General features: G+C 37.1%; 1 protein-coding gene across 7 annotated transcripts in view; it reads left to right on the plus strand.

The window, feature by feature from the left end:
• The window catches only part of KLHL32 (kelch like family member 32), a 251,317-nt gene that overhangs the window by 176,307 nt on the left and 59,005 nt on the right, over nucleotides 1–16,005 (plus strand). For 2 of the 7 annotated variants that reach the window (XM_043591974.1, XM_043591975.1), the window contains exon 7: nucleotides 12,406–13,132. In XM_043591974.1, the coding sequence (XP_043447909.1) occupies nucleotides 12,406–13,132 (727 nt within the window). Of the gene's footprint in view, nucleotides 1–12,405; nucleotides 13,133–16,005 lie in introns of those variants that run through there. The other 5 variants (XM_043591977.1, XM_043591976.1, XM_043591978.1 and 2 more) reach the window with 4 other exon arrangements.

The following is a 16,005-nucleotide window of genomic DNA, read 5'->3' on the forward strand; positions in this document are numbered from 1 at the left end:
AATCAGTGTGCTCCATAGCTCTAACATAGCGTTTAAAGTGACCATTGAGGATGATTTTCTTTTTATTTGGAGGCTGCCGACATTAGAACCTTCAGCTTAGATACTCCCTGGACATCTAAATACATCATAGTAACGTTTGTTTGAGGGATTTGACTATCTCTGTCTGTATCAGTGACCTGGGGCAGCTGCTTGAGCCTGTGAGGTCCTTTTGGTCATTAAAGGTTTAATTTCAGGCAGAGAGTATGTGTGCCAGTGAACCTGCTATTGGTTCATTATTGTTGAATCAGTTCATAAAGAAATATTCCAAGGCTTGATGCTCTCAGGATGCTCCAGGGCATGTTTACAAATTAAACAGCTTTTTTTTTTTTAACCATAAAATTTATATAAGTGTGCCAGCAATATTGAAAACACCCATGAGGGAAATGGTGGCATTAAAAGATGGTTTTTGCATGTGTCTGAAAATCTGCTTACAATAGACAGAATTTGCAGAACTCTAAATTTGCAGGATTTTCCTTCCCCTAATTCCAGTATTCCATGAGTATATTTTATAGGGATAAGTTAAGACATTTGAGGTCAAGAGTAAGCCTTGAGTATTATGGTATTAATAGAGCTTGGAAGTGAATGGCAAATAAGAATGTGTAGTTGTGGACTGATTAGAATCCTCTTTCTCACTAAGTAAGTTCCTGGCACATAATGGACACTCAAAAAGAAATTGAGGAATGGATGAATAAAAAATCTAAAAGAAAAGATTCATGGTTACATCATTTGCCTCAGAGCAACAAAACAAGAAGAAAAGTAATCAGCTCAGACAATCAATCATTATTTTAGTTGTCTCAAGTCAGAAAACTTAGCTTATATATGTTTTTCCTTGCCACCCAGTGAACTGAGTTGAGATTTGAGGGGACTTATGGACATGAATTCAAGTATTTTTTTTTTAACATTTATTTTATTTTTGGGACAGAGAGAGACAGAGCATGAATGGGGGAGGGGCAGAGAAAGAGGGAGACACAGAATCAGAAGCAGGCTCCAGGCTCTGAGCCATCAGCCCAGAGCCTGACGCGGGGCTCGAACTCACGGACCGCAAGATCGTGACCTGAGCTGAAGTCGGAGGCTTAACCGACTGAGCCACCCAGGCGCCCCAAATTCAAGTATTTTTAATGAGAGACTCAAGCCAAGTGAAGAAAGTGGATATATGCTGAGTATTATGCAAAAACAACCAAGTTTATGTCTATATCTCTCTCGTCATTCATTCATTCATTCATTCATTCATTCCTCTCTGACATGGGATTTAACAAAGCAACAGACCTTAAATTACTGAGTTAGAATTACTGGGTCCATTTCTGTGAAAACAGGCTCATCGTAAGGACTAGTTTATAATCTGCAACAGATTATTTGTCATGCTTTTATTCTTACTTTACGACATATGAAGTACTTAATACTGTGTTGCAACTTTCTTATGAATTTCTCAGAATTCAGCAATTTCTCAAAATTTATACCAGTATTTCACAGTACTGTGTTTGATAAAAATAGTCTGAATGGGCTGCTTTTATCATGAATTCAAAAGAATAATTGAATTGAGGATTAGCTCCATCTCTCAGTGGCACCTTGCCATCATGTTAATTCTGTATATGGTCTAAATATTGTAGTTTGCCAAGCTCCGCCACAGGCTTTCCTTTTCAGGCCTCTGGAGACACCTGTGATGTAACTAATATCATCCTTGTTTTGCAGATGCTGAAGCTGAGCCTCAGGATGCCAGTGTTTTTCATAAATGCCCAAATAAGTTGCAGAAACAGATCTTTGACATCAAGTCCTGCCTCCTTCTTTACTGTGTCACATTCACCTCTATGGGTGCATACGAATTAGTGATAGAAAAAAGCATCAGATTTTCCTGGCCATTTCAGCGGTCTTTGCCCTGATAATCCATCTTCGTTGCATACAGTAGCTGGGAAATACAAAATGCTGTGACCCATGTAGGGTCATTCTAGTCCTATTGCCAATGGGATGTAGCAGGGTTTTATTCTGTTGATCGAGTTGGCATTCTGTCATTTTCCAGTGTTGTTCTAACAATATGAGCTTAATATTTCAGTGAAAACATGCAGTCTCTTTGGTATTCAGAAGGATGTCATATATAAATACGTAGACACTAAGATTTTACTTATTTTATTATTATCAGTCCAGCTTCAAGTAATATTCTGATGCCATCAAGGATTAGATGAATGAGTATTACTTTTTGTCTCAGAGACCATTATCAGGTCATTGGAAGGCAAGTAGAAGAAGTTATTTCTAATTGTTCCTGTATTTTGCTAACATAGGAGGAGATGAAGGGTGTGTTCCATTTTCCCTGCAGCATTATTGGTGCAGATGACTGTGGTTGTCTTGGTTGTTCTGTGGGATATTTTTCCCATGTGAAAAGCTTATACATAAGTATGGGGATGGTATATTTCAAGACAGTCCTGAGGTAAAAATTTATGTGATTAGTTTGAAGAATGTTTGCCTTGATATATATAGTCTCCTTCTGAGAATTTAAATAAATAGTACCTTGAAGCAGTTGTCTTACAAATTTGAAATGTGTGTTCTTTGGCTGAGATTATTTTGTTTTTACAAGAGATGGTAACTGTTAAGTGAGATGATATGTTCTGAACAAAGTTGTTCCCAAGGAGAAAAAAACCATGATATGACCTGATTGTCTGCATGTGCACATAAACATGCATATATTTCTGGTGAGTATAGAATTATAGACAAAAAAATCACTTTGTTTTTCTGAAAAGAGATTTATAAAAACTATGTGTGCTGTGAAAATCTGGAACATGGTTACTAGACCTAGTGATTAATTTTGGTTGTCTCTACCACCTATAGGAAGTTTGGAGGATTCTAGTTTAAAATACTACTTTTGGTGGATGTGTAGGTGACATATATCCTAGAAGTAGAAGAGACTCTGTCATCAACTCACTTAATTTACAGATGAGAAGCCAAATGACTGGTACAATATCAACCATACTTGTACTGTTCTTTCTATTATGTTTTCAAAGGTCAGCTCAAACTGGTGGCCAGTTCTCACAGGTGGAAAGGACACAACAGTATACTAACCTCATCTTTTTTCCTGTGTTTATTTTCTCTTCATTTTGATATGCAACCCTTATAAAATCCTTTTGAAATATCCTCTTGTGTTACAAGACTGAACCAAAGGACAATTCAGGCCAATTTTTGTTTTGCCCTCTTAAATACCTGGAACACCCCTTGGTCTCAAGGGATCTTGCTTTTGATATTCTTTCGCATGTAATTAAATATATGAATATAATACTATATGTAAAGATGATTATCGTGCACAATTTTGTTTTCTCAATTTTTTATTTCAAAATAATTTCAAACTTAAAGAAAAGTGACAAGAGTAAGGATAGCACAAAGAATACCCATACGATTTGCTGATTTCTCAAACAAATTACCTCATGTGCTTTATCATATATTCTGTCTGTCTCTATCTCTCTGTCTCTCTTTATAAATATCTAGATTTCTATAGATACATATCAAGAGAGAAAATACAGGAGGGAAAGAGAGGGAGGGATGGGGGAGAGAAAGAGAGGGTTTTTTCTGAGCCATTGGAGAGTAAGCTGTATACACTATATATATATTTTTTAAATCCTAAAAAAAAACTTGTAACTATTCCTCTTTATGTAAATCCTTAGTAAAAGGCAAAAGATTTATATGACTTGAAGAGAAACCAGACTATCACTAGGCATACGTTTTATCCTGAAGATGAAAATAAAAGCATTTGTTAGTCTCCAACTTCATAAAGTTTTAAATGAACAATGAAAGAATATGTGTTATTATCATATCTGCTAAGCTGAATATTCTTTTAAAAATATGTCAGGTCTTTTCTTCTGACAATATATGAACCTTGGGCCTCATCAGATTTGATTCTATTGAAATATATTTCTTGGAGGAAAAAATCGCCTATGTGTCTTATATAAGTCTATAGTCAGCTATAATGGTTAATGTGCAACCTCCCTTGAAAAATCTGTTTTACAAGCAAAATGTTGACACAGTTTTAATTATAGCACTCGAGTGAGCACTGTTATAATTTTTAATATTCCTCCATGGTAACATTTTCATTGTTCTGGTAGAGGAAAATGCCCTGATCCTGTGTCCCTAGTTTCTGGTGATTTAGGATTTTACGACAATGTTGTCTTTTTGAACAGAAATTTTTCATTTGGTCTCAAAGAAGAGAATATGGCCACAAAATCTGGCACATTTATTTATTAACATGAACTTTACTCTCTATGGCAGTCATTACTCTGGTTTAAGATGTCACTATTCAGACTTCACATGACTCATGTTAATGCGGTGAGCTTCTATGTAGTTTAACATGGTTAAGCCTCAACACCTGCTCACTCATTCTAGGAGAATCGTCCACACCTATGATCTAAAGTAACATTAGGAAGGTATCTTGCTAAAGTTTTATGTTTATATTACTAGGATTTAAGGCATTATAGAATAATGTATAAAATGATGTTCTTTAATGTAATGTATAACAGTCATGCACCATCCCTGTGAGGACATGGACTGGAAGATGGAAAGTTTGCTTGATACTCCATTTAGAGAGGAAAAACTGTCCATGCATTGTCACTTAGTGTATTAAAAGATACTTCCATGGCTTGCCACCCCGGTTGGCCAAACGCTCTTTAACATGCCGGCTCTTTTTGGAGGTTTAGGAATGTCATTTGGTTGTTGATTTGCTCTTGTGCCCTTTCTTTGTCCCTTTTTGAATTTGCAGAAGTGTGGAATTGATGCTGCCTCTTGGGCACTGAGGGGAGACTGGTGCCCTGGCTTATCTCAGCAGGATGACAGGACTGGCAAGGATATAGACACTTGTGCCTTCACAGCATGGGCTCCTGCAAGAGGGAGGGTTTGGTTTGCCCCTTCAGCAAAGCTGTGTACAACAAAGTTTTAAATAGGAGAATAATTACAGGTGCCCCTGGCCAGGGGGGCAGAATAAGGCTGTGGGCAAAAATATCAGTCCTTGCTTACTCAGCTCTGGCTGATAAGTACTGTGATTAAGAACATCCTTTTCAGTGAAAATTTGTGAATCAAGACAAAGAAATAGTACTTTTGAACACAAATAAATAGTGCTTTGAACAATGTGGCAAGGACTTTATCTTTCGTTAGTGTTGATTAAAAAGATTTGATCTGAAGAGAACTGCCCCTGTAAAGGGCATTTTTTATATGCATTGCAAGACATAAAGGACTTCTATGGAAGATGTGTGTTCTTGGATTTGGGATGACTTTATAATTCATATATATTTCAGGAAATCTCTGAATGTAAGGTTTGTTATTGTTTTGACATTACTTTGGGTTCATTTTGTGTAGTATACATACAGACAAGACATACATATATAAGCAAGAGTTAGACTTCAAAACAGCTGCTGCTTTGAAAGGATTAGGAATTTTAGATTTCAAAACAGCTTCTGGCTGTGTTTGAGTATGAACAATAAAGGAATTTGGATTCCTTTGGATTCCTGAGGATTTAGAATATTAGGGATGTGATGTTTGCTCATTGATATGTTCCTGAAATGCATGAGTAAACTGTATGTTTAAATTGAATTAGAGTAAAATTTGTAGAATTTAAGATTATATACCATAGGATTTTACATATATATATATATGATATAAGTATATAATATATATATATATATATGATATATCATATATGCTACTCCATAGAATGGTAATCAGTGGGGATACACTGAGAAAACTAATAGGAAAGGATTGCCTTTTCTATATATTTTTGAGCCAGGTTTAGTTAACAAGAAATGACCTAGAATTAAAATACATATTCCGTAAAAGTAAAACAATAATTCAAGACTCAAAGGATATTAAGGCCTTTTACCTTAAATATTTGTTCTTTAATTACACACTCTTTAAAGCATTGAAAGAATTTTTAAAAGCATTAAATATATGCTTTTTATGTTGAAGTAATCCGTAAATGAGACTTATTGAAAAATACTGTCCACCTATCTTCAAGCAAAACATTCTTAAAAAATACTTTATTTTTTAAATTTAACTCTAAATATGGAAGTTATCTTTGTCTTAATTACATTCTATCTCAAAATAATTACTGATGGTTGGTACGCTTAGGTGGCTCAGTCAGTTAAGTGTCTGACTCTCAGTGTCAGCTCAGGTCATGATCTCATCGTTTCGTGGGTTCGAGCCCTGCATTGGGCTCTGTGCTGACAGTGCAGAGCCTGCTTGATAGTCTCTTTCCCTCTCTCTCTACCCCTCTTCTGCTCACACTGTCACTGTCTCAAAATAAATAAATAAAATAAAACTTTAAAAAAATTTATCAAAAAAATGATTACTGATGGAAAAATAATAATCGGGGCACCTGGGTGGCTCAGTCAGTTGAGCATCTGACTTCAGCTCAGGTTATGATCTCATGGTTCGGGAGTTCAAGTCCCACATTGGGCTCGCTGCTGTCAGTGCAGGGCCTGCTTCAGATCCTCTGCCCCCATCTCTCTGCCCCTCTCCTGCTTGTGCTCTCTCAAAAATAAATAAAAAAACACTAAAAAAAAGAGAAAAAGAATGATGATATGATACAATAGAAAAATAGTTGTATAATTTAAAAACTGGGTTTGTTTTTCTTTTAGTTTTTTTCAGCTTTATTAATTTATTTTTGTAGTTTAAAATTTTTATGTAAATTCCAGTTAGTTAACATACAGTGTAATATTAGTTTCAGGTGTAGAATTTAATGATTCATCACTGACTTACAACACCCAGTGCTCATCGCAACACGTGCCCTCCTTAATGCCCATCACCCAGTTCACCCATCTCCCCAACCCACCTCCCCTCCAGCAACCCTCAGTTTGTTGTCTATAGTTAAGAGTCTAAAAAACTGGGGTTTCAGTTCCAGCTTTTCTAATTAGTTGCACGACTTGAGGTAAGAGAGATAACTTGTCTAGATTTGATTTCTGTTTGTAAAATTGAGAAGCTTGAACCAAATACCAAATGGATTCTAAAGTGTTTTCTTACCCTAATATTTTATTTATTTGAGGGCTTAAAAGACTATGATGTTCATTGCATTGCCAAGAACCTCAAATAGAGGTGGTTGGCACCAATCATGTGAAGGAGTAAAACAAGGGTCTTATATATGTAAGTTTAGTACACTGCATGCTGTTGTGTGACATTTTTAGAGTTTATAAGGACTTTAGAGGAAAGCCATGAAGATGAGATAATAGGAAACCAAAACCTGTGATAGGTAGATAATTATATAGAGGAATTGATATTATTTGTTCAAGAAGAATATGAGAAATAGCAGAAGAACAGTTGTAAATAATTTTCCCTTCTTAAAAAATATTTTTTAATGTTTATTTACTTTAGAGAAAGAGAAAGAGACAGAGTGTGAGCAGGCAAGGAGCAGAGAGAGGGAGACACAGAATCTGAAGCGGGCTCCAGGCTCTGAGCTGTCAGTGCAGAGCCTGATGTGGGGCTCGAACCCCATGAACCATGCCTGACCTGAGCCGAAGTTGGATGCTCAACTGACTGAGCCTGTCAGGTGCCCTGTAAATAATTTTCCCTTTAACAAATATGTATAGCCTACTGTGTGCAGGCATTGTTCTTATCAAGGATCTGAGGATGAGATGTGTTGAAGCTGGAATAAGCTGTAGCAAATGCCCCTTGTAGGAAGAAACGATTCTCCATCAGGGTAAGATGAGCTAGACTGGGTCAGGCAAAATGCTTGGGAGATCTCCCGTAGTCTTTTTTTTTTTTAATGTTTTTAAATGTTTGCTTATTTTTGAGAGAAAGTCAGAGTAACAGTGGGGGAGGGGCAAAGAGAGAGGGAAACAGAATCTGAAGCAGTCTCCAGGCTCAGAGCCTGACGTGGGGCTCGAACTCACAAACGGTGAGATCATGACCTGAGCCAAAGTCGGACGCTTAACAGACTGAGCCACCCAGGTGCCCCTCCTGTAGTCTTTAGAGATGATACTGTCTTGTGTTTCACATGGTTTAGGAAACATCTTGCATAATGGTACTCTTTGTGTGCCTTCCCAGACAGAATCTTTAATTTTTTTTCCACTCTTGCTGGCTTTGTCTCCTAAAAAAGTGGGAGATAAAGACTTTTGCTAATTGCTCCATTTTTCTCCTAATTAAAATATGCTACAGTTTAGAGTGATGGGGATATCAGTATGCTAGAGTAAGTAAAATAGAATAGGATTTCAGCCTGCCCTGATTTATGCTTTCTCAGTGTAGGGTGATTAAAAACCACCAGTTCCCTTATGTTTTCAAACATAAGCACCAGAATATACTACAAAGCTAACTGTGGTCTTTAGGTTCTGTGATGCTCTGGTGATGAATCAGCCTTCAAATGGGTAATGGAGGCCCCTTAAATGGGCCCCAGGATTTCCTCAACCACCTTACCTTTAATTCAGCATGACTCTGTGAAGAAGTCATGGTGTAGAAGTGATTTTGAGGTAGTTCATTGTTCTGAAATTTCTTTGCCATTTTTTTCATTATTTGGATAAATAAGAGTTATCTATGCTTTCCGTGGTTTTTCTCTTTTACATTTTTACGAAAGTAAAAACAGAGTACAATTACTCTTTTTTTAAAGTGTTCATTTAAATTCCAGTTAGTTAACATACAGGGTAATGTTAGTTTCAGGCGTAGAATGTAGTGATTCACCACTTCCATGCATCTAGAACCCATCAGGACAAGTGGCGCTCCTCAGTCCCCATCCTCTAGTCCCCCTCCTCACCTCCCCTCTGGTAACCATCAGTTTGTTCTGATAGTTAAGAGTCTGTTTCTTGGTTTGCCTCTCTCCCTCTTTGCTTTTCCCTATGCTCTTTTGTTTCTGAAATTCCACATATGAGTGAAATCATACGGTATTTGTCTCTGTTTTATTTTGCTTAGTACAATATGCTCTAGCTCCATCCTTGTTGCACCCTTTAACATTTATTTGTTACTGTGAAAGCAGAACTGCAGACTGTTTACGTGACTCACTATATACTGTCAGAATCAGCCTTTGATTTATAGACCTTCTAGAACCGAGGTCTCAAAATATGCTGTCTTACCCATAGTAAGATCTTAGCCATATCTTACCATATAGGAAATGTATTGTTTTACCTTTAATACTAAACTATAAGTGTCCTATATTTTTACTAAAACATCCAACTTAGACTTCATTTGATTTAAGCCTTCGCAATTTTGAAACAAAAGACTCAATTTACTCTGAAAAGGCACTGATTTACTCTTTCATGAATGGGAATCTGTCTGGAATCTTCTGACTCAGTGTGGTCTATGGACCAGCAGCTTATGCATCACCTTTAGATGGTTAGAATATGCAAACTCCCTATTCTCCTCTCTCCAGTTATTGAATCAGAAGCTGCATCTTGACCAGAAACCCCAGTTAATTTGTGTGCATGCTAAGTTTGGAAATCACTGGATTTAAATCTATAAACCACACTAATTCTAGCTGAGATTGCTTTGAGGTTGGTGTCAGAACAGTTAATTGTAAATTCATCTACCTTCGATTTGGAGAAAAGATAAACCCAGTAACTATGAATGATTTGCGTAATCTGAAAATATTTAGAATGATAAAATTGCACAAGTTATATGAAGTCTGTGAGAAATTAGAAATATTGGCAAGAAATAAGATAAAAATTATGCCAGAAAATACGAACCAAATGTTTGTGCACAAGGCATTCTATAATGCATAGTATTGAGAAATTGAACATGAAAAACCTCGTGATACATGTGATATAGGCCTAATAGACAGAAATCCAGAAATTAATCAGTGATAGATCACAGTGGTCACTGTTCCACTGCCAGTTTGATTTGTTAGAGATTTTCTTAAACACAGACCCTAGCTGTGGCTTGTGTACTTTTCATGCAGTAAGTGACACCAAGTGCTGGAAAAATAAAAATAAACTCGAGAGTGTTAAGAGATGGATTAGAAGATTGATTATGACATAGGAAGAAAAGATTTATGAGGAAAGAGAAAAATAATTAAATGGGAAGCACTGTGCCCTAAAAAGAGGCTATGGAGAGATGGATATTTATCTAATGTTTCACTCATGCCGTTTCCTATAGTATCCATATGAAATTTACAGAAATATTAGGACTGTAAGGACGCTGAGAAATATGTTACAGAGCAAAGCAGTATCAGCTGGAACTACTCAATTAAATTAGGAGCAATATCAAAGATTACATCTCGGAAAATTTTTCCTGGTTCATGACAAATGACCTTGAATGGATGACTTTATCCCTGAGAACTTTTGAAAGCTCTGTGGCCAAAGAATGGAAGATCATTTATTAAGTTGTTGAATTATCTTCCCAGGGAAATGGCGGAATGCCATTCCTTGAAATTTCTAAATGTAGGGTGGAAAAAAATCAGGATGTTGCCTATGGGAACTCTTCTCTACTTCTGGCGCAGACCTGGTGATTGCTGAGTGATGTTTTTCTTCTACAGTATCTTTGATTATTGTTCATTATTACCATGCACAGATACATTTTTTTTTCTTCAAGTTGGTATCTTATTTAAGTTAAAAAAAAAAAGCCAGCTTCTAGAAAAACAGCTAGGGAATGTCAGTCATCTGCCCTCCTTGCTGTCTGCCTTCTTGGCAGAGATAGGCTACCTAGCATTCTTTTTTCATTTCTCTTTACTACGTAGTTCATCAAGAGATGCAATTTAGTATATATTAGATGTGAATTCATTTCCTATATTCTCTTCATTCAGAAAGCTAAAAAGAAAAGCCCCAAATATACCTTGCCTTTTGGAGCCATTTGTCAAAATGAATACAGAAACTATGTATGAAACTCTCAAATGAAATCATGTAGTTCTTCAGAGAGTTTCATGATCCTTTTCACCAGGTGAAAACCCAGCTCATGTTTGCCTAGGAGTAATGGTCCAAGAGCACTACATTTCCTTCACCTCCCTCTGTAGATTTTTTTTCCCAGTGATACATATCAGCTGAAAAGCAGAGCCAGAACCCCAGTTTCACTGGTCACAATTACTTAATATTCTAATTTATTACTTTACTTTTTCATGCTAATTCCTTCACATCCACATTTATATTATCTAGGAGATCTAGCTTAATATAGGTGCTGCTAAGGATAATTTATATCAAATGTGTTGCCTGGAGATATTAGATATATTTCATGTTGGTATGTAGGAAAATTTGCCAAACTTAAATATTAAGTCACATTAATTAAACTACATAACGTGTTCTGTAACATGAATTGGTTTTTTTGTTGATGGTATTTTCTAAATTATTGTATAATTTTATTGTTTATGACTTTGTACACCTTCTTTAGTTTGAAGAAATTCTATATACCTGTAGCCCAGAATTCTTACTCTTTTCCTTCTTGAAAGAGATCTAGACCTAAACAAAAAGGTTAAGATTACATTTCACTGTTGTGTCCTTAATACAAAGATAACATTCTCCTTGGGGCGCCTGGGTGGCGCAGTCGGTTAAGCGTCCGACTTCAGCCAGGTCACGATCTCGCGGTCCGTGAGTTCGAGCCCCGCGTCGGGCTCTGGGCTGATGGCATCAGCCCAGAGCCCGGAGCCTGTTTCCGATTCTGTGTCTCCCTCTCTCTCTGCCCCTCCCCCGTTCATCTCTGTCTCTCTCTGTCCCAAAAATAAATAAAAAATGTTGAAAAAAAATTAAAAAAAAAAAAGATAACATTCTCCATATCCTGTTTTGTGAAAACGGCTCTAACAAATTGCCAGTATCTTGTATGTGCAAACAACAAATATTTCCAAGATGAAAACTAATTGGGAAATAAAAATAAAATTGATGGGTTACAGTCTTCCTTTTTCTTCTCTTGTTTCCTGACTGATTAGACCTACCAAAGGGGACAGGGGGGAAAGTGCTCTTTGTTTCTAAATCCTTTTACTAGTGTCATATTGATTCTCTCCCAAGTATACCTTGTGGTCTCAGATGATCACATATTTTCATTTGTACTCAAATTGATACAGCATCTTGACTCATGGGTTGACATACACTGCTTGTACTGTGGTGACACTGCTCACCATAGACATTCCTGGGGTGGGGTATACCATGACTCTTCTGCATGAAACGAGAACAGGCTGTTTCACAACAGTGTTCTCATTCTTTGAAAAGTGATTATTGTTCCTCCCAATTGCCACCTTAAGTCTCCTCTAGTGTTGCTAAACATTGCTCTTGACCTCTACAAGAATGCTTGAGCTCTTTTTTGTCTCTGCTGATGCAGAAAAAATATTCCTCAGCTGAGTATCAAAATATTCTACTGTTACACTATTTGTAAGAAAAAAAATGTATCTTATGATACATTTATGAAGTGTCTGAAAGAATACAAGGTGACCTGCCTGCACACCACTGCTTTGGTTCTCTTTCTTACCTTTGTATTCTCTCATCCCCCTTCCCTCTGTTTCAGCTAGCTGTGAGGTGGTTGGAACACAACTGCCATTACCAGTACATGGATGAGCTCCTGCAATATATACGCTTTGGCCTGATGGATGTGGATACTCTCCATACAGTTGCCCTGTCCCACCCCCTCGTCCAGGCAAGTGAAACTGCAACAGCTCTTGTCAATGAGGCCCTGGAGTACCACCAGAGCATCTATGCACAGCCCGTTTGGCAAACTCGCAGGACCAAACCGCGATTCCAGTCAGACACTCTATATATCATTGGTGGGAAAAAGCGTGAGGTCTGTAAAGTCAAGGAACTTCGGTACTTCAATCCTGTTGACCAGGAGAATGCTCTCATAGCTGCCATTGCCAACTGGAGTGAGCTGGCTCCCATGCCCGTGGGAAGGAGCCACCACTGTGTAGCAGTCATGGGGGACTTTCTGTTTGTGGCAGGAGGAGAAGTTGAGCATGCTAGTGGCCGGACATGTGCTGTGAGGACTGCCTGTCGCTATGACCCCCGCAGTAATTCCTGGGCGGAGATAGCACCCATGAAAAACTGCCGGGAGCATTTTGTGCTGGGTGCCATGGATGAATACCTCTATGCAGTTGGGGGTAGAAATGAACTGCGCCAGGTTCTGCCTACAGTTGAGCGATATTGCCCCAAGAAGAACAAATGGACTTTTGTGCAGTCCTTTGACCGATCCCTTTCATGTCATGCTGGATATGTGGCTGATGGTCTTCTTTGGATATCAGGTAGAATGTGCCTCATATGTTGGATTTATCAAAAAACACTTTTTCATTGTGGCATAAATTTAAAAGTTGAGTGTTGGTAGTTGTGGCCATGTTTAATTGAACCACTGAACCAAGGATGCCATTTTACCTAATTAACATTTATTACTGGAAACCTACTCTTTAGAGAGGAATGTAATTGGAAATAATTGAGCTTTCTGTGACTTTCTCAAAGAGTAAAAATTCAAGGTGGAAATTAATGGCCCATCACATCCTTTTCTTACCAAACCTTCTATTGTTTAGATTGTCAGTTTTTGATACTCATGGATTGGTTTACACACCTTGTGGCTTGTGTAGATTCTTTGCCATTTTTTTTTAACCACTCTGGGCTGCTTGACTAGGAGATGTTCCATCGAAGACAGGGCAGGCAAAGTAAAAGTCCAGTGAATCCATTTTGATGGGTATAGCAATAGGTATATCTCCAGGTAGGAGCCATGTACATGGGGGGAAGAGATTTAAGTTATTGGCTAAGATATGTTTTTGTATTATCTGTGGATTATAGTTGTGCATACCATCCTAAATTCTTCATTCTTGTTTAATCTTCCATTCTTACTGATTATTTGGGTGTACTTATTATTTTAATTTACATTGTCTACACTTTTTTTAAGCCTTTTGATTATGAAAAAAGGAGACTAGTATAGTGAATCCCATGTACCCATGGCCCAATTTCAGTAGTAGTCCACTCACTGCCAGTCTTGTTTCATCCACAGCAGATATTCCAGCAAACCCCTACTGGCTACCTTTTCACTGGTACAGAGGGAGTCTATGAGGCGTAAGTTATTAACATCACATTATCAACCTGTGTTTCCAATCCAATTCTTGAAAAGATCTAAACTCTTCTCCTTTGAAAGCGTTGCCCACTGGGGAGGAAAGTCCCATCACCTCTCAGAGGACACTCATTTTGTAACGCAGATGGAACTTGTTGAATTCCCATGTCCAGGACAAAGAGAAATAGGAATATAAGATAACTTAAATACTAAGAGTAACTTTGAGATGTTTGTATTTAGAAGACACAACCACTTTTTTTTAAATCTGTATGTCTTAATCTTTTTCATGTATTTTACCCCCCTCCCCACTGGCAACCACCAGTTTGTTCTCTGTATTTATGATTCTGTGTCTGGTGTTTTTGTTTGTTCATTTGTTTTGTTTTATAGGGCTCACACATAAATGAAATTGTGTGGTGTTTGTCTTTTTCAGACCTACTTTACTCAGCGTAATACCCTTTAGGTCCATCTATGTTGTCACAAATGGCATGAGCTGATTCTTTTTTATGGCTGAGTAATATTCCATTTAGATTATTATAATAATTATATCTATATATATACACACATATATATTATATCACATCTTTATCCATTCATATATCATTGGACACTTGGGCCGCTTCCATAATTTGGCTATTGAAAATAATGCTGCAGTAAACATAGGGATGCATATATCTTTTCCATAGTGTTTTCATTTTGGTGGGGTGGGGTGGGGGGTAAATACCCAGTAGTGGAATTACTGGATCATGTTGTAGTTCTATTTCACATTTTTTTGAAGAACCTCCATACTGTGTTCCATAGTGTTTTCACCAGTTTACATTCTCACCAACAATGCATGAAGGTTCCCTTTTCTCCACCTCTTTGACAACACTTGTTATTTCTTGTCTTTTTGATACTAGCCATTCTGGCTGGTGTGAGTTGATATCTTAATGTGGTTTTGATTTCCATTTCCTTGATTATTAGTAATGTTGAGCATCTTTTCATGTGTCTGTTGGCCATGTATGTGTCTTCCTTGGAAAAATGTCTTTTCAGGTTCTCTACCCTTTTTTAATTGGATTATTTATTTTCTTGGGGTTGAGTTGTGTAAGTTCTTTATATATTTCAGATATTAACCCCTTATAAGATATATGTTTTGCAGGTATCTTCTTTGATTCAGTAGGTTTTTTGTTTTTTTGATGGTTTCGTTAAATGTGCAAAAGCTTTTTATTTTGATACAGTCCCAAGAGTTTACTTTTGTTTCTATTGCCTGAGGAGTCATATCTAGAAAAATACTGCTAAGACTGATGTCCAAGACATTACTGTCTGTTTTCTTTTATGAGTTTTATGGTTTCAGGTCTGACATTTAGGTCTTTAATGCTTTTTGAGTTTTTGTGTGTGGTGTAAGAAAGTGGTCCAGTTTCATTCTTTCACATGTAGCTGTCCAGTTTTCCCAACATTGTTTATTGAAGAGACTGTCTTTTCCCCCATTGTATGTTCTTGCCTCCTTTGTCACAGATTAATTGACCTTGTGAGTATGGGTTTATTTCTGGGTTCTCTATTCTGCTCCAATGATCTATATGTATACTTTTGTGCCAGTGCTGGACTATTTTGATTACTCTAGTTTTGTAGTATGGTTTGAAATCTGAGATTGTGATACCCGCCCTCCCTCCCCCAATCTTGTTCTTCATTGTTAGGATTGCTTTTGCTACCCAGGGCATTTTGTTGTTCCATACAAATGTTAGGATTGTTTGTCCTAATTCTGCAAAAATGTGCTGTTGGTATTTTGATAGAGGTTGCATTAAATCTGTAGAGTGCTTTGGGTAGTATGGATATTTTCACAATATTTGCTTTTCCAACCTATGAGCATGGAGTATCTTTCCATTTGTTTGTGTCATCTTCAGTTTCCTGCATCAGTGTGTTATAGTTTTCAGAGTACAGGTCTTTTACCTCCTTGGTTAAATTTGTTCCTAGGGATTTTATTATTTTTGGCACAATTGTAAATGGGATTGTTCTCTTAATTTCTCTTTTTGCTATTTATTAGTGTATAGAAATTCACCAGATTTCCATATATTGATTCTGAATTCTGCAATTTTA

The sequence above is a fragment of the Prionailurus bengalensis genome, chromosome B2 (genome assembly GCF_016509475.1).
Source record: "Prionailurus bengalensis isolate Pbe53 chromosome B2, Fcat_Pben_1.1_paternal_pri, whole genome shotgun sequence".
NCBI lineage: Eukaryota > Metazoa > Chordata > Mammalia > Carnivora > Felidae > Prionailurus > Prionailurus bengalensis.